Source organism: Orcinus orca, chromosome 16 (assembly GCF_937001465.1).
Source record: "Orcinus orca chromosome 16, mOrcOrc1.1, whole genome shotgun sequence".
Lineage (NCBI taxonomy): Eukaryota > Metazoa > Chordata > Mammalia > Artiodactyla > Delphinidae > Orcinus > Orcinus orca.
In genome coordinates, this window is record NC_064574.1 from 73,012,551 (window position 1) to 73,037,613 (window position 25,063).

At 50.8% G+C, this 25,063-nt stretch overlaps 2 protein-coding genes across 8 annotated transcripts; one reads left to right on the forward strand and one right to left on the reverse strand.

Annotated features, from left to right (window-relative positions):
* The first annotated feature begins 111 nt into the window (after positions 1-111).
* On the forward strand, positions 112-14,338 carry SUMF2 (sulfatase modifying factor 2). Of its 6 annotated transcripts, none has more exons than XR_004482735.2 (9): positions 112-1,172; positions 4,007-4,163; positions 7,328-7,442; positions 7,876-7,920; positions 8,161-8,434; positions 9,646-9,701; positions 11,853-11,937; positions 12,105-12,864; positions 13,496-14,338. XR_004482735.2 is itself a non-coding variant. In XM_033426251.2 (9 exons), exons 1-9 carry the CDS (start codon positions 1,028-1,030, stop codon positions 13,578-13,580), a joined length of 1,107 nt encoding a protein of 368 aa, XP_033282142.1. In that variant the 5' UTR covers positions 112-1,027; the 3' UTR covers positions 13,581-14,338. The 6 variants fall into 6 exon arrangements, 5 of the variants coding, with proteins under 5 accessions (XP_033282142.1, XP_033282143.1, XP_004268792.2 ...); XM_033426251.2 differs by having other exon boundaries at positions 12,105-12,249; XM_033426252.2 differs by having other exon boundaries at positions 12,105-12,249; positions 13,553-14,338.
* Positions 8,548-25,057, reverse strand: PHKG1 (phosphorylase kinase catalytic subunit gamma 1). Of its 2 annotated transcripts, XM_033426249.2 has the most exons (10): positions 22,536-25,057; positions 20,451-20,542; positions 19,752-19,930; positions 19,263-19,317; positions 16,785-16,850; positions 16,343-16,506; positions 15,870-15,960; positions 15,580-15,733; positions 15,307-15,432; positions 8,548-14,935 (listed from the first exon to the last, which is right to left on the reverse strand). In XM_033426249.2, exons 1-10 carry the CDS (start codon positions 22,599-22,601, stop codon positions 14,690-14,692), a joined length of 1,239 nt encoding a protein of 412 aa, XP_033282140.1. In that variant the 5' UTR covers positions 22,602-25,057; the 3' UTR covers positions 8,548-14,689. The 2 variants fall into 2 exon arrangements, with proteins under 2 accessions (XP_033282140.1, XP_049555824.1); XM_049699867.1 differs by lacking the exons at positions 20,451-20,542; positions 22,536-25,057 and having other exon boundaries at positions 16,785-19,312; positions 19,752-19,887.
* Positions 25,058-25,063: the final 6 nt, after the last annotated feature.

Below are 25,063 nucleotides of genomic sequence, written 5' to 3' on the forward strand. Positions count from 1 at the left end.
TCTCCAATAGTTCCCCGTCATTAAGCATTTAAGTTTTCAATATTTATGCTAGTTATAAATAAGACTTAAGTAACTTAAGGTTTTGAAAGCATTCCTGCTTCCTTAGTATAAATCCTTTTGAGCAGGGGTCCCCCCAACCCCTGGGCAGAGGACCAGTACTGTTCAGCGGCCTGTTAGGAACCAGGCCGCACAGCAGGTGAGCAGGGAGCAAGCAAGCAAAGCTTCATTTGCTGCTCCCCATCGCTTGCATGACTTTCTGAACCATCCCCGCCCCCCTCGAAAAACTGTCTTCTGCAAAACCAGTCCTGGTGCCAAAAAGGTTGGGGACAGCTGCTTTTGAGTAAAAAACACTATTGGATAAATTGGACTTTTCATGCTTTTGAAGTAGCTTTGCTAAACTGCTTCCCAGAAATGTTACGTTGTAGTGAGTAGAATGATGGAAATAGAGTCAAGGGAGTTGAAAGAGCTGCAAGTCTAAAGTGGCAAAATAGGAAAGGCAGAGGTTAAATACATGGCTGAAGGCGTAGTGACTGAGGACCAGGTGAGGTAAGAGATTTTCAGGCAAGACGGTATTTTTGCACATCGGAACCTTGCTTAGGCTGATATCCCTCCCAAACCCTCTAGTGTCCTATTTTTCTCACCCAAATTACTGTTCTACATGTTGCTACAAAATACAGTAGGTATATTTGAAGACCTTGGAAGGGATGTTGTGTTGCTAAGCTTTGCGTTAGGACTTCGCAGTTGCCTACAGTGAGCATACAATAAATCGGAAGTTGAAGCCTTTTCTGTGATCTTGCGGTGGTACTACAGGGCACAAAAGGGAAGGAAATCAGTCCGTCCAAATGTTCACAAGCTAAAGAAGGGGCTTCTAGAATGGCAGGGTCTCTCGACCCCAACGCCGAGAAAATTGACTTCTCTTAATTACCTGGCCCGGCAACACTGGAGCTTCGGCCTCAGGACTAATTTCTAGGTGGGGCCGCGTAGAGAAGCAGTGCGCACGCGTGCGCAGGGCACGGCCGCCGACGTAATGCGCGCGGTGCGCGTGCGCAGAGGATCCGCACGGTGGCGCGTCTCCTCGTGGGGCTCCAGGGGTCGTGTTCTCGGCATGGGCACCTCGCTGTCGCCGCTGCTGACTCTGCTGTCCCTCCTCTCCGGCCCATGGCTCGAACTAGGTCAGTGTGCTGGCCTGCCCAACTGCCCCTGGCGCCTTTCGTCCATGGAGGCAGGAGAAAAAGGGTGGGGCGCTCGGCCCCTGCGGGGAAAGAGACGATGGCCGGTCTGCCGGCGTCCTGCGCTATCTTGCAGCGGCCGGAGGTGCCTCCCAGAGGCGGCCAATTTGGCGAGGTGTATCTCATTTCTATAGTTTTAACTTATTCTGGAATCTTTTGAGCATAAAAAAAGAATAAAACGATCCTCTCCCGTCCACCACGTACCCGTTGCCTAGTTTAAACGGTTGCCAATTTATGGCTTTAATCTTGCTTCTTTGGGACCCTTCCCACTTTCTTCTTCCCCTGGGAAATTCATTTTGGAGTGAATGGAGGCACGATACAATTTTATTCCTCAATATTTAACTTGAATAGCCAAAAAGACAAGAAATCACGGGAAAAAAAAGTATCACTCACTTTCCCACCTAAAACATTAACCGTACTCCTTAACACCATTAAACATCCAGTTAGTGTTCAAGTTCACCTACTGTAAATGTTTTAAAATTATAGTTTACTAGTTGAATTAGTGTCTAAATAAAATTAATATATTGCTGGTGTGTGTGTGTTTTGTTTTGTTTTGGCTGTGTTGGGTCTTCATTGCTGCGCGTGGGCTTTAGTTGCCGCGAGCGGGGGGCTACTCTCTTCGTTGTGGTGTCCCGGCTTTTCATTGCGGTGGCTTCTCTTGTTGTGGAGCACGGGCTCTAGGCTCATGGCTTTCAGTAGTTGTGGCACGCAGGCTTAGTGGCTGTGGCTCAAGGACTGTAGAGCACAGGTTTAGTAGTTGTGGCGCACATGCTTAGTTGCTATGCGGCATGTGAGATCTTCCTAGATCAGGGATCGAACCTGTCGCGCTGCATTGGCAGGCAGATTCTTAACCACTGCGCCACCAGGGAAGTCTCTGTGTGTTGTTTCTTAACTCCCTTTTAATCTGAGAATTTCCTGCTTTCTTTATTCCAACCCTCACCCCCCTTAAAGTGAACGAAATCATGTGTGAGTGTGTCAGAATGAGAATGAGAAAAGGGGCAAAGATGGGATACTGGGGAACATGAAAAGATGAGGACTCTGCCTTTAGGGAAATTATAGTACTTAGACACTGTTAGGTAGAAACATAACAAAATAGTATGTCAAGCCAGAGAAGTGTGACCTTTTGAAAATAGCACTGACCTGGAAGTAAGGAGACCCGGGTTTCTCCTGTAAACTAGCTCTTTAAGTCATTTCCCTTTTGGGTTTTGGTTTTCTCCTGTCATATGAGGGGGTTGAAATAAAGATCCTTTTAATTCTATGATTTTTGGAGGTATCCAAACAGGAAGTGTAAAGCAGTTCATTCAGTCATTTGATGATAATTATTGTGCACTTGTGCTAGGTGCCAGGGATACACTGGCAACAGATGTAGTTCTTTTCTTTCTGGAGCATATGATATAATGGTGAAAATCATTACAAATTGATAAGAGTTCAAACGAGTGAAAAGGAAGAGTCAGAGAAACATGCGCAGTAGTATGGGTAGAAAGTTGATAGATGTATTTCAGAGTATAGTGTCTAGATTTATCTCGCTGGGACAAAAGGTTGTCGTGCAGAAGAATAGAGAGGTAAGGAAAGGAACTAAACATTTGTTGAAAACCTACTGGGACTTACCTGGTGGTCCAGTGGTTAAGACTCTGTGCTCCCGGCGACTTCCCTGGTGGCGCAGTGGTTAAGAATCCGCCTGCCAATGCAGGAGACGCAGGTTCGAGCCCTGGTCTGGGAAGATCCCACATGCCGCGGAGCAACTAAGCCCGTGCGCCACAAAGACTGAGCCTGCGCTCTGGAGCCTGTGAGCCACAACTACTGAGCCTGTGTGCTGCAACTACTGAAGCCCATGCACCTAGGGCCTGTGCTCTGCAACAAGAGAAGCCACCGCAATAAGAAGCCTGCGCACCACAACAAAGAGTAACCCCCGCTGACCGCAACTAGAGAAAACCCGTGCAAAGCAACGAAGATCCAACGCAGCCAAAAATAATCAATAAATAAAATTAAAAAAAAAAAAAAAAGACTGTGCTCCCAATTCAGGGGGCCTGGGTTCGATCCTTGGTAAGGGAACTAGATCCCACATGTATGCCACAACTAAGAGTTTGCATGCCGCAACTAAGACCCGGTGCAAACAAATTAATTTTTTAAAGAAAGAAAGAAAACCTACCATGTGCTAAACATTTCACACATTATTTTAATACAGCCATGCATTTGAGTTAGATATTATCCCCATTTTGTAGATGAAGAAATTGAAATCCAGACTAAGTAATTTGCCCAAGGTCACCCAGCAAATTAAGTGACAGAACAAGAATTTAAAGCCAAAATTTTTTTTTAAAATAAATTTATTTATTTAATTTTGGCTGTGTTGGGTCTTCGTTGCTGCACGCGGTCTTTCTGTAGTTGCAGCAAGCGCGGGCTACTCTTCATTGTGGTGTGCGGGCTTCTCATTGCGGTGGCTTCTCTTGTTGGGGAGCACGGGTTCTAGGCGTGTGGGCTTCAGTAGTTGTGGAGCAAGGGTTCAGTAGTTGTGGCTTGCGGGCTCTAGAGTGCAGGCTCAGTAGTTGTGGCACACAGGCTTAGTTGCTCTGTGGCATGTGGGATCTTCCCAGACCAGGGCTCGAACACATGTTCCCTGCAATGGCAGGCAGATTCTTAACCACTTTGCCACCAGGGAAGTCCTAAAGCCAAATTTTTTAAGCTTCCTTTGTTTTTTTCATTATAGCATTATGAGTTTTACATATGATCCAAATATTGCCACTTCTTTTATATATATTCGACTCTTTTTTTCTCTGCAGGGAATGGGCAGATGACCAACATGGTCCAGCTACCAGGTGGGAGATTCCAGATGGGAACGAATTCACCAGATGGCAGAGATGGTGAAGGACCTGTCCGGGAGGTGACGGTAAAACCCTTTGCCATCGACATATTTCCTGTCACCAACAAAGACTTCAGGTACATCCAGTGTTCTTCCAGGAGAAGTAAAGGCTATTCTAATCTTCATAATATTTAAAAGGAGATTAGCTTGTTCACTACCACATATCATCTTTGCAATGGTACAGTGAGATAAGTGTTATCTACGTTTTCAAGATGAAGAATCTGAAGTCCAGGGACTTCCCTAGTGGCACAGTGGTTAAGAATCTGCCTGCCAATGCAGGGGACACGGGTTCGATCCCTGGTCTGGGAAGATCCCACATGCCGCGGAGCAACTGAGCCCATGCGCCACAACTTCTGAGCCTGTGCTCTAGAGCCCACGAGCCACAACTACTTAAGCCCTCACACCGAGAGCCCATGCTCCGCAACAAAGAGAAGCCACTGCAATGAGAAGCCCGTGCACCACAACGAAGAGTAGCCCCTGCTCACCGCAACTAGAGAAAGCCCGCGTGCAGCAACGAAGACCCAACGCAGCCAAAATTTATATATATATATATATATATCTGAAGTCCAAAGTTTCTGTTAGTGGCAGAGCTGGGCCTGGAACTGAGATCCTCAGACTCTTGAGCCAGTGGATTGTCCAGCGCACTGGGCATAGCACTGAGAAATATGGGCAGAAGTCAGACAGTCAACAGAAACCTCTGCAACAGGGGAGAAGGAATTGGGAGAAGGGTCATAGTAGCTGAGAGTCCCTTAAATTCCCTTTATATTTACTTAGGGAAATGGCATTGTTTCCAGAATCAAACATTTTGGTTCCAGCTTAATCTAAGAAGCCATGTTGAGCTGCGTCAGTGTCCCCAAGGTGATGTTTTGGGTAGGTTAAAGTAGAAAATGATCCAGGACATACCTATAACTACCTTCAAATGGTAGAGGAGGGAGTATATAGGGAGGAGAGGGAAAGGAAGAGGAGGGGATGGGAAGACAATAAAGCAAATGTGAGAAATGACTTTAATGTTACATTTGTGGACTTAAAACTTTTCAGGATAAAAAGTTTTGGGGAAAATTTGATTCAGGAGACACAGGCTGAAATAAGGATAAGGATTGTCAGTATACTCCTCAGGCCTTTTGACTCACTGCTCCCACCTCTAGGGATTTGTCTTGAAGAATTAAAAGTTGTCCAGAAACATTTAGCTAAAAAACGTTTAGCTATTGATACAACGCTAATACATTTACAATGTCATGTTGTAAACAAATGTTAACAACTTTAGGATCACTTAAACATACTGTATCAATATAACAGACTACTTAGCAGCCCTTAAAAATCCTGTTGTCAAAAAGAGATAGTTCTGAAGTGTTAAGTGAAGAAAGTAGGTTACAAAATACTAAATAGGGTATGATCCCATTTTTTAAAACTATATGTATAGAATGTATATGCATTAAGAAAGACCTGGAAGATGCAACGTGGCATTAGGTGACGGATTCTGCTCATGTTTTTGTAACTTCCAAAGGAAAATAATTACAGGACGCACCTTCTGAAAGCTATTTAAAAATCCTTGGCTGTGGGGTGAAGGGGGAGAGAATATGGACAGGTATATCTTAGTTGGTGTGATAATGGATGATGTTAGTATTTTTCTTTTTACCTACCTCTGTTTCCTTGTTTTTCTATAATATGATGTTATATATGCTTTAAAAAATATTTTTAAACAGGAAAGTTATTAAAATCAAAGGAGAAATCACTTCTGATCAGGCTTGCACCGCATCATGACAACCAGAAATAGCTAGCTAGGTAGATGCATTCTTTTTTTTTTTTAATTTAATTTAATTTATTTATTTTTGACTGTGTTGGGTCTTCGTTGCTGCGTGTAGACTTTCTCTAGTTGTGGCCAGCGGGAGCTACTCTTCATTGCGTAGGCTTCTCATTGCGGTGGCTTTTCTTGTTGCAGAGCACAGGCTCTAGGCACGCGGTTTTCAGTAGTTGTGGCTTGCGGGCTCTAGAGCGCAGGCTCAGTAGTTGTGGCACACGGGCTTAGTTGCTCCGCAGCATGTGGGATCTTCCCGGACCAGGGCTCGAACCCGTGTCCCCTGCATTGGCAGGCGGATTCTTAACCACTGTGCCACCAGGGAAACCCTAGATGCATTCTTTCATATTTTAAATTGACCTTTTATATTATGGAAATATAATGTCACCTCCAGGAAGCCCCTAAACTTTGCTTAGAACCCATAATCTGTCTTCGCCTCTCTGGTAAAAGAGTCTCAAACCGGTCAGGTGGTCAGAGGTTGGTAAATAGCTGTTGCTACCAAATCTCTTCTCCTCCTCCATTCTCAATGTCCCTTTGATGGGTGAACGATGTCTTCTCATATCAGAGGTCTAGCGCAGATGGAGTACACTTAGCCCAGTGAAAACAATCCATCTTACCCTGGAAATCTGCTTGCTGACATTTGCTCAGCCATACCAAACTATATGAAAATCCATTCTAAAATCTCGGCAAGTCATTTTTGTTTGACTCAATCTCCCTCATCTGTTAGAGGGAGATAACAACCCCCGTTCTGCCTCCCTCCTGTGATTGTTGTGACATTAGGTATGTGACGAAGACCTTTCCGAAGAGAGACCCATTCCCACCCTTGAATCTTCTCAGCAGCTTTATTATCTCCAAAAACTGGAGGTAACCCAGATGACCTGCAACTGGTGAATGGATAAACAAAATATGGCCTATACATCCAATGAAATACTACTCAGCAATGAAAGGCAACAAACGGCAAAAAAAAAAAAAAAAAAAAAAAGGAACAGGGATGAATCTTGGAAGCAGTATGCTAAGTGAAAGAAGCCAGACCCCCCCACTACGTACTACTGTACCATTCAATTTATGTGAATGTATGTTCTGGGAAAGGCAAAACTATAGAGACAAACAACAGGTCCGTGGTTGCAGAGGCACAGGGGAATTTTGGGAGGTGGCTGATGGAACTGCTGCTCTGTATCTTGATTGTGATAGTGACTACGTGCTTTGTCACAACTCACAAAACTATACACCAAAAAGAGTGAATTCTCCTGTTTGTGAACTGCACACACAGCAACAGATTTTAAAAGAAAATCTGCTCAGGCTCTCAGGTGAATTCCTTGTAGTTCATGAAAATTCTGTGATGTGTGACTAATAGGATAAGGGTGTATGAGGTTTTCTGGAACAGGAGAGGGTGAGGGTGGAGCACAGAGCCCTATTAGCTAAACCATATGAAACATCTCTTTTCAGGGAGTTTGTCAGGGAGAAAAAGTACCAGACAGAGGCTGAGGTGTTTGGGTGGAGCTTTGTCTTCGAGGACCTTGTCTCTGATGAGCTTAGAAACAAAGCAACCCAGAAAATGCAGGTAAGAGAACCTAGGTTTGCAGCTGAGGGGATGGGAGTGGGACCTAGACAGAGAATCCTGTGGGATCTGGGGTCCCCTGGGCCACAGTAGAGAATCAAACCTGAGAACCAGAGGCAGGGAGGAAGCAAGAGAGACCCACCCTGCAAGAGTCAGATGAACACACACTCCCAGGAAGTTCACCCTGTGCTGGTTTCTGTATAGAGAGACTCTGTAAAGATGCAGACACACACAGCGTTCAGTATACTCCCTGGACCAGCAAGAGAACCTCTTGAGAAGCCTCCCTCCAATACGGGTGGTGAGATTTTGGACACAGCCTCACTTGGACCACCTGAGTCTCAGCCTGAAGTCTCTGCTTTGCCTACTGGATGTCAGTCAGGAAGGTGCCCTCGCTGGGTCAGAGCATCTTTTTAGTCATGTTCCTTCCTTTTTGCAGTCTCTCCTCTGGTGGCTTCCAGTGGAAAGGGCATTCTGGAGGCAGGTAAGGGTTGGTTCCTCTACTTTGTTTTCTCCCCGTTGACTCTTGGGAGGCCTGGCTTCCCTAGACCCTTGCCCATCTAGAAATACTGAGTTTAAAAGGATGACAGAGAAATTTCAGGGAAGCAGCCAAGCCACCCTGTTTTCTCTGCCCTAATCCTTTTACCCCTGGCCCATCCCATTTCTCCCTTTCGTCTGATGTTTAGTCCTTCTTTCTGACTCTGGACCTCTCCTCACTCACCAGGCGCTCTCTTCCCACTTCCTTGCTCCATCTGTGGTAAAAGCTGAACTCAGGCACCCTAAGCCTAGCCTTCCTCAGACTTCCACGAGCTCCCAGAAGCTTGTCTCACTTCATCCTGGCTATCAGCCTGCAGGTCCCGGCTCTGGCATCCGAGAGAAACTGGAGCTCCCAGTGGTACACGTGAGCTGGAATGATGCCCATGCCTACTGTGCTTGGCGGGGGAAACGGCTGCCCATTGAAGAAGAGTGGGAGTTTGCTGCCCGAGGGGGCTTGAAGGGTATAGAGATGCCAAGCGATTTCCCTTTATTCTTTCTCCCCATCCTACCTTGCATGGGGGGCTTTAAAGGGTGGGATAGGTTTGTGCTCCCTAGAGCAGTGCTTCTTTTTTAAATTTTATTTATTTATTTTTGGCTGCATTGGGTCTTTGTTGCTGTGCACAGGTTTTCTCTAGTTGCAGTGAGTGGGGGCTACTCTTCGTTGCGGTGCGTGGGTTTCTCATTACGGTGGCTTCTCTTGTTGCAGAGCATGGGCTCCAGGCGCGTGGGCTTCAGTAGTTGCAGCACACGGGCTCAGTAGTTCTGGCTCACAGGCTCTAGAGTAAAGGCTCAGTCTTTGTGGCGCACGGGCTTAGTTGCTCCGCGGCATGTGGGATCTTCCCGGACCAGGGCTCGAACCCATGTCCCCTGCGTTGGCAGGCGGATTCTTAACCACTGCACCACCAGGGAAGCCCCGAACAGTGCTTCTTACACTGTGTAGTGACGGACCAGTTGTTGGTGTTATTTCTAATCCATCTCAGACCAATACTTCCATAAAATAGCATAAAAATTAGTAACTGGAAAATGAAATGAAAAAAACAGACATATTTTTTTAATTATTGGAGAGTCTACAGACAAGTTCCATTTCAATAAGTATAATCAGAACAACATAGCATAGGGAAAAAGAAAAGGATTACCTATACTGTATACCTTTTCCATAGCTGTATAGGGATTAATATAACATTGCTATTTGCTTATAACTTTGTTAGTTTGCATTCCTACCTAAACAGAAAGTTAGAGTGAAATAGCAATTTCCCATATTCAACACCTCTACACAGTCTTTGAATGAACACTGGCCATACCAATAGTCAAAGTTATTAATGTGATAAATGAGGTTGCTTGTTCATTTATCCAGTCTAAGTCTAAAGAACAAGTTTCTCAATGCTTACTCTCAATTTCTGTACTTATCCCAGCATGAGCTGGTAACAAATAGTTTGCAGAATGGCACTGGTCAGAACCACACCTAGAATTGTCCTGTCCTGGAGCAAATCAGAAGCCAGGGCCTCCGAGTGCAATACTGTGAGTGGAAGGGAGGGGCGTGGGAAGTAAAAGTAAGTAATCTTATTCTTCTGTTCTCATCACTTCCTTTCGGTTGCCTTGCTCTTTCTACCTTTCCCTTCTTCCCCAACTCCTCACCTCTCCCTCCTCCGCTGTCTCCTTGCCCTCCTGGCAGGTCAGGTTTACCCCTGGGGAAACGAGTTCCAGCCAAACCGCACCAACCTGTGGCAGGTAAGACACACATTCCTCACTCCTGTCCCTTCTCAGAGTGTTGATTGAGACCTGCTGTGGGCTAGACACTGTGTTAGGCTGTGGGACTCAGAGGCCTTCGTGTTGTAATGGAACTGAAAGCTGGTAAAGGGGTAAAGCAGAAGACAACGTGGTGGGGCTATATAGTGCAGATGTGCAGCATGTGCTGGGGGGGTGTGCTGGGAGTGTGCTCTCTTGTGCTGCAAGAGCAGGGCGTGACTTCACAGTGAACATGCCATTTGAGCTGATTGAACCGGAGTTTGCCATGAGAAAAGTGGAGGAAACAACATGCATGTCAGCAGTGGATAAGGAAAGGGTGCTGTGTGTTCAGAGACATGCCAGACTCGGAGAGGCTAGCGCACAGGGAAACAGGAGGTATAGGAGATGAAGTAGGCAGTGGATTGGAGGCAGATTATGAAGGACCAGGGGTGCCAAGATGTGGTTTTAGATTTTACTCTCCAGGCAGTGGGGAGCCGACAGAGGTCTTGAAACAGGGGAGCGACAACATCATTTTGATTTGGGGATGCTGATTGTTGAAAATTTGTGTGGGATCAAATGAAGTAGAGCTGCAGGAGGTCTCTGAATCCGAGGCTGCGGCCATGGCCCAGGGATGTGAACACTTGCATGAAGTGGAAGTGAAATCGAGACGAAGCCAGGTGGGAGACGCCTGCCTGAGAGGAGAGACAGGGTTTGGTACTTTGCCAAACATGGAGGAGTGGAAGAGAGAAGGACTCAAGCATGAATCCAAGCTTGGGCAAGAGGGTGCTGGTGTGACCATTATCCAGAATAGATAATATGCGTGTTGGGGGTCAGAGGGATAGAACTTGGTCAGTTTAGGATCAGCCTAGCTTAAGCTGCCTTTGGGTCATGGATATGCTCAGTAAGAGGTTGAAAATATGAGTTTGGAGCTTAGGACAGAGGTCTGGGTCAGAGCAACTGGTTTGGAGTCAACAGCGTACACTGTAGGCAGGAATGACATCCCCCAAGGGGACTCTGCAGCATGAGGGGAGCCCAGCACCAGCATTTTAGGGTGAAGCCTTGAAAAGGGCCTCAGGGGTAGACTGACCTTTTAGATGATCTTGAGATCAGAGCTTTGCAAAAAGTCTTATCTGACTTATTCACCATGGGATCTTTGTTAAATTAACTGTTTTGAGTCTCAGTTGCTAGCTTTTTTTTTTTGGCTGCATTGGGTCATCGTTGCGGCGCGCGAGCTCCTCATTGCAGTGGCTTCTCTTGTTGTGGTGCATGGGCTCTAGGAGTGCAGGCTTCAGTAGTTGTGGCACATGGGCTCAGTAGTTGTGGCTTGTGGGCTCTAGAGTGCAGACGTGTGAAACAGGCTTAGCTGCACCGTAGCATGTGAGATCTTCCCGGATCAGAGTTCGAACCCGTGTCCCCTGCATTGGCAGGTGGATTCTTAACCACTACACCACCAGGGAAGTCCCAGTTGCTAGCTTTTTAAAGGGAGAAAATACTTGCCTCACAACCTGGTCAGGATTAAAGACATAGATGTAGCAGCCCTAGCACATAGTTGGCGATGAGTAAATTGTAGCCCCTTCATCTTCCCTTTCATAAGATCAGCCCCCATAAAGCAGGGGCAGCTGAACTCCAATTTCAATGAGAAACAGAATGAACAAGTTGAACAAAATGCGTCAGCAAATACAGGTTACTTTTCCAGAATGTTGGCGGTAAAAAGCAGGAGGTGAGGAAGGCAGGGTCAGAGCAGATGAGGGAGAGTTAAGCCTGTTGGTGATAGAAGGGAAAGCGATGGTACAGGGGAGCACAGGATGAGCGTCTCGTTCCTGAGGAGACGGGTGCCGGTTATGGAGGAGGGGAGGCAGAGCCTTTCTTCTCAAGGCACATGGGGAGGAAGTCGAGAAAGTGGGAGTGGGGCAGGCTGGTGTGGACACAGGGGAAACGACAAATTTCCTAATCCAGCCAGGAGATCATAGTAGAGGACACGAGGCAGCTGGTTAGGGAGCTCAGGGTGGGAACCTAGGGTCACTGCCCCGTGCCCTTCCCCTACCGCAGAGGATACCGCAAGATGGCCTTGGTTTAAGCTCCTCTGGGCAGGTGGGAGCAGCTGCCTTGGGACGGGATGGTAAATCTTTGAGCCTAAATTTCTCCCTCCCTCAGGGAAAGTTCCCCAAGGGTGACAAGGCTGAGGATGGCTTCCATGGAGTCTCCCCGGTGAACGCTTTCCCCCCACAGAACAACTACGGTAAGATTGCTCGTCGGGTTGCTGTCATGTGAGCGTTCACAGCTCGGCTGGTGGGATGGTCCTGCCTGAAAAGTGAGGTGGAGAGAAGCAGCACAGGGAAGCATTAGCTCCCCAGGGCCATCGGGTGGCGCTCCCCAGCCTGGGCCAGACCCGCCGCTGTGCTTCAGGGCTCTTTGACCTCGTGGGCAACGTGTGGGAGTGGACAGCGTCACCATACCAGCCTGCCGACCAGGACATGCGTGTCCTCCGGGGGGCGTCCTGGATCGACACGGCCGATGGCTCTGCCAATCACCGGGCCCGGGTCACCACCAGGTGAGGGGCTCGGTAGCTGGGGGCTGAGGGTCTGGGTCCTGGTCTCCCAGAGCACAGGTGGCACCAGATCTGGCGTGGCCGCCGCTGCCGTGCCTCCCCCTCCACTGGGGGCTGTGGGTACAGAAGAAGAAGCAGGCTACACTTGCCATAGAAAGCCAAGAGCCCGGGACTGCTGGTGCCTTTTCCTGCCAGCTGTCAGCCCAGAGGCAGACTCTGTGTCCAGCATCTTAATTATGTGGTTTCCCCTCTTGTCCTCCGAGCTAGGCTTGCAGAGAGAGGGAAGTGGAATGGCCACATCGATAGGTCATGGCCAGGGGTCATGGAAATATTGACTCTTCCAACGAGTGTGCACATGAAAAGTCATTTTCTACAACCGTTTTGTCTTACAATCAAGAAAAACTAGGCTCAGGGAGGTCCTGGAGCCTGCTCATTTCACACAGATGGCTAGTGGTGGCACCTGAATGGTGGAGTCCCCGGCTCCCGAGTCCCCTTCTAGGACCCTCCACCTTGTTCATCTGTGGATTTATTTTGGTTAATCTCCCTGCAACTCCTCCTGCTCCTGGGTTCCGGAAGGACTGTCGAGAAGCCACTGTTCCTGTGGCCTCAGGGTGTCAGGTTTGCAGGCGTTTCTTTGATACACTGAGCCCCTGGATTTTCCTCACCTTTTTCTTTCGGACAAAGTAGTGGAGAAAGTATTGGCCTGGGGACCAGGAAGCTGGGTTTGCCACTAATTCTGTTGTGCCACTAAAGCAGTGGTTGGCCTTGGGCAAGACATTTAAATCTTTCTAGTGTCTGACTCTGGGTCTGTGAGATGGTGAACAAAACACACCTTCCAGAGCAGTAAGGGAAATGGCAAATGAAGGAATACGTGTGAAACTTCTCTGGAAAGTGTGAGGTACTGGTTGGTGCTATAATAGTCTCACTTCTTGCCGACAGGCTTTTTTTGGCTGAGTTATTCTAAACTACCGACAGTCGAAGTTATTACTTGTGGCCTTTCCTTCCTTCCAGTTCAGTCTCTCAGGACCACCCTCACTTCCTCCACCCAAGGTCCCTTCTTACCCCTTTCCCCCAGGAATGGCACACCCTCAGGCCCTACCCTCACACACCAGACTGTGTATGCCCCCCCACCAGTCCCCAGGCGCCCCAGACCACAGCAGGCCCTGGGAGCTGGAGCAGGAGAGTTGGGTAAGGCCCTGGGTCCCTTTCTCAACAAATGTCCATTCTCTCTCCCCTTCTCTGGTGGCAGAATGGGCAATACTCCAGATTCAGCCTCAGACAACCTAGGCTTCCGCTGTGCTTCCAGTGCAGGCCGACCACCTGGGGAGCTGTGAGCAGCCACACAGAGATGAGGAGAGTCCCCCGTGGCACCCGCGGCACTCCCTGGCCACATGCCAAACACAGCCAAACTCGGGACTGCGTCCATCCCCTCCCCCCTCCCTGTGGCAGACACCTCTCCCCCGGGCAGGAAAGGACCCTGACCTCCACGGAGGGGCACCACTGTCTCCTGGAGAAGGGGCCCAACTTACTGATTGTGTCCAGGAGCCGGACGTTTCTCTTAGAGGTCAAATACTGACCGTATGGAGGCCACATACTCAAAACATTTGGGGCGCAGTGCTCTGAAAGGCAGTTTGTGAAAATATTTTAAATCTGCTCCCTCCAACTTTCTCACTGTCTGACCCGGGGACCTGACATTGTTTGCTCAAGGCAGAATTTCCCCAGGTCTCCTTGTTTTCCCAGCAAGTTGCTGTAGAAGGAAAATGATTCCTTCATTTGCCTTATTTGTGGGGTTTCATGCACCTCCGAGGGAACCTAGTTTCCACCGTTTGTGAAATGCAGTTCTGTGGGCTCTTTAAAGCACACTGTCAGTCTTAAAAGGGTCTAGGAGAACGACGGATTTACCAGGCGCAACTGTGTATCACGGGAGGCACAGAGTGAATAATACTCCACAAAGGCAAACAGCAGAAGCTTTCCTTTCTATTATTAATTATGTAAGGGCTGCCCTGTGCCTCTAAAAACATGGCCCCAGAGAAGAACCTGCTCCCGTGCTGTCACTGGACTTTGTGAGGTCAGTAAAGTCTCCTGTGATTGCAATTCTCAGACTGTTCTCTTTCATCCTCACCCTGGGACCCTAAAGGTGGTGCACCGAGTGTCAGTAACTGTGGGCCTCCCGTGAGGACAAGCGGACATGGTGGTATAGCTGGGCTGTGGAGAGGCAGGGTGCTTCTGGTTCTGGACCACAGTGGGTTCTGGACCACCCACTCCGTGGGCCTGGCTCCAACTGCACTGACCACCACGTGATGCCTCCAAGAGGGGAGAGTGGCTGGGGCCAAGTGCCCCCTCTGGACAGAGGCCTGCACCCGCTCTCACTCCTGTGCCCTCCATATCGGTGGCTTCTCCTCCCGGCCTGACCCCCGTCCCACCTGGCCTGCCGGCCTGCCCGTCAGTAGACCTCCTCAGCCAGGGAGAGGAGCACAGCCTTGGGTGTGTTCTCGAAGAGCGCTGCCCGGTTCTGCTGCTGCCCCTTCTTCACCCAGTGGCCATAGAGCCGGAAAGCGTAGGCGTCGATGAGTCGCCGCAGGGGCCGGAGGGCATAGGGGTCTCGGATCACGATCTCCCGGGTCACGGGCTTCACCCGGCGGTACTGGTAGTAGATCCGCACGGAAGCCAGCACCGTCAGGGCGATCACCTGCGGAGGGCCTGGCCTGAGAGCTGGACCCGCCCCGCGGCCTGTTTCCTTGCCGGTCCGTGACGGCAGGCCCTGAGCTTGTTTGCCACGAAGGCTTGTGTGGTTTCCGCTGGGCCTGTCCTAGCGTTCCCGCCTGCCCTCCCCCCGCCCCCGTTACCCCCATTCCCACCCGAACAGCAGGCGCAGGGCTTAAGGCTGTCGGAGCCAGAAGCCAGAAGTTGAGCTGCAACCATCACAGGGCTGGGCGGGAGGAGAAGGGCGGGTGCTCTGGAAACCCTGTGGGCGTAAGGAGTCCCCAAGAAGGGCACCTTGGACTTCAGGGGCCTGTGGCACCTACCCCAGGGCCCTGAGTGGCAGGCGAGCTTAAGTACCTTGAACTTCCCCCGGGGGCTGAAGTGACGCACTTCCTCCACCTTGTACTGCTGGAAGAAGGGATGCGCTAAGGCCTCTTCTGCCGAACAGCGGCCTTTGGGACTCACCACCAAGAAGCGGGAGACCTGAGAGAACGAGACAGAACGGAAGACGTCTATGGGGGGGGTCCCTCCTGGCAGGGCCTCCAACCCGTGGCATGCACGGTACACTCCCCTCTCCCCACTGTACGTGCCCCTCGCCTGACCCCCGAGCCAGGAGGCCTTTCCTCTCACCAAGTCCTTCACAGTGTCCGAGTAATCATCCCATTCTGGTGAGCCAAACTGGTAGTTGCCACTCATGATCATCCTCAACATCAGCATCTGCTTGCGGTGCCAGAAGGGTGGGGAGCCGGCCAGCAGCGTGTACATGATGACCCCCGTGCTCCACCTGGCAGCGGGCAGCGGGGAGGAAGGCAGGCGGGCCAGCTGTAGCTCCCACCATGCCCTCCTCCCCAGCCAGGGGCTCCCAGCCATGGGGGCATTCCTGTCCCTACGGGTCACCTCCCTCCCCCCAACAAACTCACATGTCCACCTCCTTCCCATAGCCAGGGTGGGCATCATCCATGGAGCACTCGATGATCTCAGGGGCCAGGTAACTGGGGGTCCCGCAGACCTCTGCAGGGACAGTTTCCATCGGAAGAGGTCAGCAGAGGCACTTGGAAGAGGAAAGCCCAAAGAGACAATGGAGAAGGAACCGAAGTGGTGGCTGGGCTGGGACTCTCTGAACACGGGCCTGGCCCAGGGCCAAGGGCAGGGCCAGGGTGCTGGGTCCTGTGGCCACCCGATGGGGCACCGTCAGTGGCCTGGTCACTTCTAGCTATCCTGGCCTGGAATGCAGGCAGTGGGAACCTGGCTCAGCCCAGTCCGGGGAAGAAACACCCAGCCCTGAAATGGTAGGATTTTTACTTTGTGGGGGAAACCCAGGCAACCTCTGTTCCTAGGAGAGCTGAGGAGAGAGCCTGAGCCCCTGACGTGGGCCAAGGCCATGTTACCGGACCTCGCAGCTTCTCTCCTGGCTTCAGCTGGCAGGAAAAGCCAAAGTCTGTGAGCTTGATATTCATGTCATCATCCAGGAGGATGTTCTCAGGTTTCAGATCCCGATGCACGATGTTGAGTTTGTGCAAGGTGAAGATCACCTCCAGCAGGGTTCTCATGATCTTTCTGGGGTGGGACAGGAACAGGTTACTTTCATCTGCTACTCTGCAGGGTCAGGTAACAGGCAGGGACACCAAAGCCCATAAGCCAGCTGGACTGCGAGTGAGGGAGGACTCAAGACAGGCCAGGCCTACCTTGGCTGAGTCAAGGAGGAAAGGAGGCCACCAAAGCCAGCGGAGCACACTGCCGACCCAGACGGGTGCACGCCACGCCTCCTCCAAGACCTCGGTGCCTAAGCCAGGGACTCAGGCCGGAAGTAGGGAGAGGGGCAAGTGGACCCTCACCTGGTTTCCTTCTCACTCAGGGTGACCTTCTCAGTGAGGTAATCAAAGAGCTCCCCTCTCTTCATCCTGTGGGGACAGAGGGTTTGTAGCTGGATGTGCCCCAAGGCTACCCCCTCCTTACCCTGCTCCCAGAAAACTGTTTCCCACCCTAACACCTCCAGGGGCAAAGTGGGCTGCTCCCCACAAAGGACCAAGGTCTGTGGGGAGGAGCTAGGGAAGTGAGTGGAGAGGCTGTCTCGGAAGGTTGAAAGAAGAACAAGGGAGACTGGGGGCTGGGGGATGGCACCAGTGCGAAGGTCCCCCCATGTGTGGGAGTGACAGCATGGACTGGGATCCAACAGGGTCAAAATCAGGGTTGGGAGGGGGGAGGGAACTTGAGCCACTGGCACAAGGCCCCAGACCCAGATCAGAAGGACAGGAGTATCCTGATTTTTCCCAGGAACAAAGAGAAGCAACAGTAGTGATGGAAGAGCAGTTTTACCTATTTTAGGATTTCTTAGGATTAAGAATTGCGGTTCCATTTTCTCACTTGGGATGATCTAGAAAGAGGTTTCTGCTAGAATCATCTAGTTATACCCTGAAGGGCAATTTGGGGCAGCATTAAAAATAGCTTCCCCAAGCAACTTCTTCAAAGGTTAGAGACATTTGAGCTGCCCCCAAGGGCTCTACGGGACAGTGCCACCGAACGGAGTTGAGACAGCTAGAGCTGGGCGAGTCTGGAGGGGTCCTAGGAAAGTCTCCTTTGGTTAAATAGGAAAGGTGCATCCTGCCTGCCCCTCCAGGAAAAGCAGGGAAGAATTCTGGCCAGTATCTGAGGGAGGCAAGAAAATCCTTGAACTTAACTGGTGGGGCGGGGAGTTGAGTTCTGTTTGAGGAGCAACCCAGAAATTACAGAAGTGAGCCTTGTTTCATACACGATTGGTACTGTGTCCCCAAAAGGCAGTGTGTGCCTCCAGTTTTGATCACTTTAATTCCATTTTAAACACACTAGGAGAACTCACTAATAGCAGCAGCAGCAAAAAGATTTACCAGTCAACACTGGGACCCCGGCAAGGTCCATCAGCAGGCTCCTGCCTTCCTGGAGCTGGTGGTTGAACTGTACACACAGGCCAAGTTAAATTGTGTCTCCAAGAAAAACTTAACACTGCACGTGTTCGGTATGGCTACAAAATGAAGTGTTCCAGCAACACAAAATCTCCTTGAATAATTTTCTCAAAGCTAGTCCCTAAATTAGCAGTTATGTATGGAGAAGTCAAGACAGCTCTCCAACAATGATTCGTGCAACAGAGGTGTGTGTTCTTTAGTGAGGACTCCAATGGAGCGGGGGCATGGGAGCTGGAGAGTTCCCTTCCTTGGGAACCTTTTCCAGTAACAATGGTAAGAAGTCTGAGTGCACGGTTCACAGAGCACTTTGTGTTGTTTGAATTTGATGCTTGGAGCCTGGTGAGATGGACAGTATCGTTTTTCCTTTCCTGGGAAAACAGAAGCTCTCCCAGCTAAAAGGCCCACTGGTCCCTGGGGGCAGAGGGCCCTGTGACAAGGAGCTCATCTCAATAGCCCTGTTGGTGCACAAGCAGGGGAATAGTGACACGTTGCCGCTGATGCTCCTGCTGACGACAACGACGATGATGTCAATCTTTGAACCACATCCCAAATACAATCTCTACCACCTGTCTCCCTGGTGGGCCTCTTGCCCCCATATCGCTGGCTTCCTCCTTTCCACCCTTGCCCCTTACAGTCAGTGGGATCCTTTATAAAAGTAAGTCAGATCACATCACCCTCCTGCTCTCGGCCCTCCAAAATTCTTACCTCCAAAATGCCTGCATAATCTGCTTTTTGGTACTGACCGACCTTGCATCCTGCCATCGCCACAGGCTTGCTCCCCCCCATCCTGACTTGCTTGCCAAGCCTCAAACATGCCAAGCCCACCCAGCAGGGCCCCTGCTCTGGCTGTTCCCTCTGCTAGAGGTCTCCTTCATCCAGGTCTCTGCTCAGGTCACCTCCTGGAGAGCATTCCCTGCCCACTCCCTCTGACCCCCGCTCAGCTTTACATATATGTGTATATGTATAACTCTGTGTGTTTTATGACTTGATTGCTTTCTGTTCACGCCCTGTGAAAATTAGTGCATGAAGTAGGATTGCGTATCCTCAAGGTCTAGAATAAGTATTGGATGACCACCATGGTCATCATCATGGTAGTTCATATTTATTAACATTTACATTGTGCCAGTCACTGTGCCATTATTACTCCTGCAATACCGATGGGAAAGCTGATACTGACAGAAATCATCCAGCCCATAAGTGACGGACCCAGGATTTAAAACCTGGCAGCCTGACTCCAGGGGCTGGTCTGCCTAAAGCGTCTGTGACCTTATTTGGCATCCACAGTGTAAGGGGCTGGCTGCTCGTCTCCAGGAAGCCCTGGGTGGGGGACTACAATAGAAGCCTCTCCAATAGGCCCCAGGCCTGGGTACTTACAGATCAAACACCAAGAAGAAGAAAGTGTTGGTCTCATAAGTGTCCTTCAGCTGTACTGAAATGGAAATGGTTCGCTTGTCTCAGGCAACAGAGGAACCCAGGCGGGGGCAGTGGAGGGCGGGGGCAAGGGGACTAAGGCCGCTGTGGCGGGACTCAGAAGCTGGAAGGGGTATCACGATGGTGTTCAAAGGAGGCGCACCAGGGGAGGGGGCACCCAGGGACTTCACACTCCCATTCCCGCACCTGCACCCGGCCCTGCCTGTCACCCCTTCTGTGGGGCTGGAAGAGGGGGCTTAGAGCTGACTCCCGAGAGCAGTGAGGGTGGAGCCGGGAGCCTCAAGCCTCTGGGCACTAGGCTTTCAGGGCCTCGGGGTGCAGGAGACACTCTGGTGCTTCTGGCTCCCTGCACTGGGGCCACACTCCCCGGCTTGGGTTATCAGAGCACACCCATGGCAGGGCACCGCGCCGCGGCTCAGGGCCGTCACTCACTGATGTTGGGGTGTCCTGAGACCTTGCGCAGGATGTCCACCTCCTTCTGCGTGGCCTCTCGCAGCTCCTGCACCTCCTCGGGGCTAAAGCTACCCCCACCCGTGACGTCGATGATCTTCACAGCGTACTCCTGGCATGTGGGCTTGTGGATGCAGCGCCTGACAACGCTGCTCACTCCCCTGGGGGTGCAGAGGACAGATCATCCCCGGGGCCCCTCACCCCAGGGGGAGGCCCAGATCCAGGCTGCAGCAGATATGTCCTGCCTTGTCCCCCAACTCCCTGTGAACTTTGGGGGATGGTAAGATGAAGAAGGCACAGAGAGGGCGATTTGCCTGGAGCCCAAGAGGAAGAAGCCTGCTCTGGGGCCTCCTAGCTCCTAGTTCAGTGCTCTTTCTCGGCACGGAGGAAGAAGCTGTACCCTCTCAGGGCCATACGCTTCTCTCTGACACCTGATTCCTGACCCTGGCCCCAAGCTGGGGGAGCTCTTGGCTGGGAGAGGTCTCTAATCTGGGTGCTCTTATACCCGCTTCCTCCATCCTGCTGCAGGAGGGCAGGACCCCAAACTGAGAGTTTCTCCAAGTGGACAGTGCTTTCAGGATGGAAATGGGGTCAGTGCTCAGGGTCAAGCAGAGATTGATCCCGCCCGCAGTGCCGGCCGGAGCCCAGGACAGAACTTCATGGGGAAGGTCTGGGCTTTACCTGCCCAGGATCTCCTTGGTCTCGTAGTTCTCATAGAAGCTCTGTGCGGAACGGGAGTCTGGCAGTGTCTTGTACTGGGTCATGTTCAGCTCCTTAAAGAGGGGAACAGAAAGAAGCAGTCAGCCTTCCTGATCTGGGGGGTGTGCTCTTTGAGGGCTGAAACCATTTCTCCCTTTTTTTTTTTTTTGGCTGCACTGCACAGCATGTGGGATCTTAGTTCCTTCCTCTGGTAACCAGGCACCCAGCAGAACCAGGGATCGAACCCGTGCCCCCTGCACTGGAAGTGCGGAGTCTTAACCGCTGGACTGCCAGGGAAGTCCCTCTCCCTCGTCTGTGTATTTCCTGGCATCGGTCTGGCCTCTTGTGAATATTCAAAATAAATATTTATGAATTTTTAAAAAAGCTTTGCAAAGAGCCCAACTTGCTTCTCCCCACTGGCTGTAAGCTCCCGTGACCCCAGGTGACCATGTGGCTCCCCGCATGTTCTCGTTGTTAGTTGTTGCTCCCCGGTAGGAGCAACAGATGGGCAGCCAGGCCCAAGCCCAGGCTCGAGGCAGGAATCGGGCCACCAGGCTGCAAGGTTAGTTCTGACAGGGCCAGCACACGCCTGAGTTTAGAAAGCACCACCGAGAAACTCTGCAAAGGACAAATTAAAGTGCTCTTTCCTTTCCTCTTTGAGGCGACGTGGCTGGTCCTGCTTTTCCTCGGCCTGCTCTCTGCACTTCTGGAAAAGGTGAGAAGCTTCATGGTTTCATTTTCAAATATGCTGCTCCCATAACCTCTCCTTATCTCCCCCACTTGTAACTGTCCTACCCAGAAAACACCCCTCCTTCTGCGACAGCCTTGCTGTGCTTCCCATTGCTGCTTCTTCACCCATTCTGCCCTTAGTTTTTGTGATCACTGTCCCTCCTTCACCCTTCCTTCCTTCCGTCCTCCCTCCCTCCCTCCCTCCTTCCTTCCTCCTTCCTTTCTTCCTTTCATACTCTGAGAAGTACTGTGCCAGGTGCTCTGAGGGAGGCAGAGTTTGATGAGTGAGTCCTGGTCCCAGCCTCTGGTATCACTTGTTCTCTCATCTCTTTCCCACCGTGATCATCTCTAGATCATCCCAACCATCCCTCCCCACTGTGCCCAGTGCAGGTGTGTCACAGGTGCTGCTCCGTAGATATAAGTCAATGGCTGGAGGTGTCCCTTTGGTCCAGGTTCCTGCCAGCAGGATGGCCATGTCCTCAGAATGCCCTGTGTCCTACCTAACGATGGCCAATGAGCCCTGAGTGGTCCTGCTGCAGTGTGGGGCAGAACGGAGCCAGGACACTCAGGCCTAGACCCAGAGGAGCTGGCCGGCTTTACTTCAGGAACACAGAGGCCACTGGGTACGAACTCCTACCTCACACGGAGGATTTGAGGAATGGAGAAAATGCTGTACCAACAGGAAGAGGGACAGATAGAAAATGGGCACGAGCTGCCTCTCAGCAGGGCCAAAGATGCCTCTGGTCCCATTTCCACCGCCCTTTCTGGGTCCAAGAAGGTCTGGCCTGTCAGAGAGGCCCATTTGCTGACCAGCCAAGCAGCAGCCCTGGCTGCCTCAGGACAGGCTGGCTGTTCCAGGAAGGCTGGTGTCCCCACTGCTGGGTGCCTGGTTACCAGAGGAAGGATTAGAATAACAAGTCTCCTCTGCCAGCAGCAGGCTCTGGAGCTGTCTCTGCTCCACCCCCATCAGCAACCCCAGCTGAGCACTGGAGTGTCTGTTCCCCATAAAAACGAGCCCAATTCCTGGTAAGCCGCTTAAAGTTCCCACGAGGGGCATCTGTTCTCCCTCCTCCCCCCACCTCCCAAAGCTGGGTAAGGAAAGGTCTCTCCCTTCCTGCAGCCCTCCCCGCGCAGATGGTGTATGTGGACCCAGCCCGGGATGCCGTCCCGTCGGGGCCCGTTCCCTGGCACAACCGGCCCCACTGAGCCCCAGCAACACTCCCTCTCCTGGGGTGGGTGGCGGAGGTCTATCTTGCCTCATCCCCTTACTCTAGGCCTAACCTGGGGCCAACTTCGCGCCTCTGTCCACTGCCCCTGCCTGCATTCCCCATGCCTTACCAAGATGCCTTTGGAAAGGGTCCCCAAACAGGAGTAGGTAGCCTGGTCCTTTTTGGAACATGACATCCCTCCCTGAAACTTAGAGAATCAGTGCTGCCATGCTTCTGGGCCCACGTACCTTCAGAAGCAGGAAGAGGTGGGTCTAAGGGATGTGGGGGGTTCTGTCTTCCCTATGCCACAGCCTCTCCCGCTCCCCACACAGCTACTCACCTCTATGTCCTCGCAGGCCCTGGAATAAACGTGACAGGAATCCCAAAGGTCCAGGAGCCCCCTGGGGACAGGGGACAACAGAGGGCTGAAGCGTGTCCCAAGCCGACGCTTGTGGCCAGAACAGGATATCTTGCTGCTCTTCCTTCAGGCTTTGCTACTTGAGGACGGAAGGCTGATGTGCCAAAAATAAATCCCAGCTGCAAAGCTCAGCGTGACAGTGCATGAGTCGGGGCCAAGGCTCCGCAGGGGTGACCTCTGGTGGAGGGTGAGGGAAGCTCTGGTGGCCTGGGAGCAGGCAGGACAGCACAAGGTGACCCATCTTCCCTGTGGAGCTCACTCAACCTCCAGGCTTAGAGGAGATAAAGCCAGCTTGCTGGGAACACGCTGGCTTCTCTGGGAGCCATTCCTGTGTGCGCTGAGAGCAGAGCCCTGGAGACACCCCAGCACACTGGTGTGCCCACCCTGCAGCCCTGGCTGCTACAGGGACCCGCTCAGCTACAGTTTGCGTGGCTGCCTGACCCAATGCAGACCTCAAAGGCTAGGGAGACTCCATCTCTGATCTGCCTCCATTTCATCCTTAACTTCAGCCTGCAGTTTCTAATGAATGAGAGGAGTTCCATGTGCCAGGAAAAGCACATGGGCTCTAACCGTGTGTGGCTTTAGGCTGTTTGGGTGAGGGTCCTCATCGGTGTGAGTCTAGCTTAAGAGGCTGACAGAGCTGGAAATAATGTATGCAACATGCTGGCAGACAAGCAGACACTTTTTAAATGCTCACCCTCATTCTAAAGCTACCTGTTCTTCAAACCCCTGGTTCTTCTAATATACCAAACGAAGAAAGGGGTAATACACTGCTTCATACAGGTGCTGAGCCCACAAAAACCCATTTAACGAGCATTTTACAATGCACTTCATATGCACTTTCATTGGGCCCCCAAAACTCTGGTATTAAGCCAACTTTAGAGAGAATGTGACTTGCTCGATGAGGTGAGTAGGAGGGCCTAGGTGAACCTCAGATGTAGGCTCACGTGCTCTTTCCATTGTATCACACTCGCCATCTCTTCCGCTCTGGGGAAATACTTTGCTGAACTGTTATATAGGAGTTGGTAAATGACTTTGTCCCTATCCTTACAGGCCTCCAGCTTATCGAGATGCAACATCTGGTTCCAAAGATGAAAACACTGAATTCTCCTTTTACTTACTGTCAATAAGCCTTTTTCCCCGATTCTAAGCTGCAGACGCCTGCTGGCTTACACTTTCAATACATGACAAAAATCCCTTCTGACTTTAGGGCAAAAGGCCAATACACCTGGTGGATTATTCCCTGTGACCTTCTCTGTGTAGCCATGGCTCCCACCAGAGGCAGGCCAGGTCAGCCAGACTCCTGCATTTTATTGTCAGTGGTTCATTTTCCTTTGATTCAGTGATTCAACCATATTTCGGTACCCACCATAGAGCATCACGCCTTGGACATAAGGGGCGTTAACACTATGAACTCAGCCTTTAGGAAAATGGGCAAGAGCCCAATGATGAACCCAGGAGGGAATATGCTGGGGGACTGGCCAGTAGTGAATTGTCTGTGGTCATTTAGGTCCTTGAGCAAGGTAGTCTTGGCCTCTTTCAGGAAGTGAATGATTAGGTACAGAATGGAGCACTCTAAGAACACCGCTGAGGACGAGGTAACAACTGAATAATTCACTTACTCAACAGCACTTCACTTACCTTGCAGTAACAGAGAGGAAAAAAAAAATCAGATAATGGAAACTCTGAAAGGTATATTTGAAAGTAGGAAAACTGCAGAGCATAATGGAGACTGGAGGTCAACTCCCAGAAGTAAATGAAATTTTGAGCTCTTTGTGAGGGATGGAGCTGGGTTCATTTAAAAAAAAAAATGATGCCCCCCAAATTGAGTCCAACATGGACTTAAGACAGCTTGGAGAGGGCAACTTGAGTCTTTCAGGAAGAGAAAGCTACAATGCCTTAAGTAGAATAAAAACATCTGCAGGGAAACTGCCTATATTAAGAGAATGAATTTTCATCTCCAACCAATAAATTGGATAATCTAGGTTAACAATGACGTGTAGTGCTGACCTGGCCACAGGGAGCCCACACATGTAATGGGTCTGCTCCCACATTTCCTGTATCATTCACCTGATTACAACAGTTAGTATTTTAGTTTCATTACTGCTCAGTTTACTGCACATTGGCTCCAAAGGCCTGTAGCACCTGGAATCTTTTTAATGAGCAGCACGCTTGCTAGGAAGCTACTCCTTACGTAACTATTTCTCTACCAAAGCTCCTCAGGAAGCTCTGCCAGATCC

What these genes read in the sequence shown, in the direction of transcription:
- PHKG1 (XM_049699867.1), bottom strand. Translation starts at nt 17,305, where the DNA reads ATGGAACCGCAATTCTTAATCCTAAGAAATCCTAAAATAGGTAAAACT. An exon ending in GCCAGGAGAGAAGCTGCGAG is followed by an intron (nt 15,961 to 16,342) that starts GTCCGGTAACAT and finishes CTGTCCCTGCAG; the next exon opens with AGGTCTGCGGGACCCCCAGT. An exon ending in CGGACACTGTGAAGGACTTG is followed by an intron (nt 15,433 to 15,579) that starts GTGAGAGGAAAG and finishes TCGTTCTCTCAG; the next exon opens with GTCTCCCGCTTCTTGGTGGT.
- SUMF2 (XM_033426251.2), top strand. Translation starts at nt 1,028, where the DNA reads ATGCGCGCGGTGCGCGTGCGCAGAGGATCCGCACGGTGGCGCGTCTCC. An exon ending in CGGCCCATGGCTCGAACTAG is followed by an intron (nt 1,173 to 4,006) that starts GTCAGTGTGCTG and finishes TTTTCTCTGCAG; the next exon opens with GGAATGGGCAGATGACCAAC. An exon ending in AAGCAACCCAGAAAATGCAG is followed by an intron (nt 7,443 to 7,875) that starts GTAAGAGAACCT and finishes TCCTTTTTGCAG; the next exon opens with TCTCTCCTCTGGTGGCTTCC.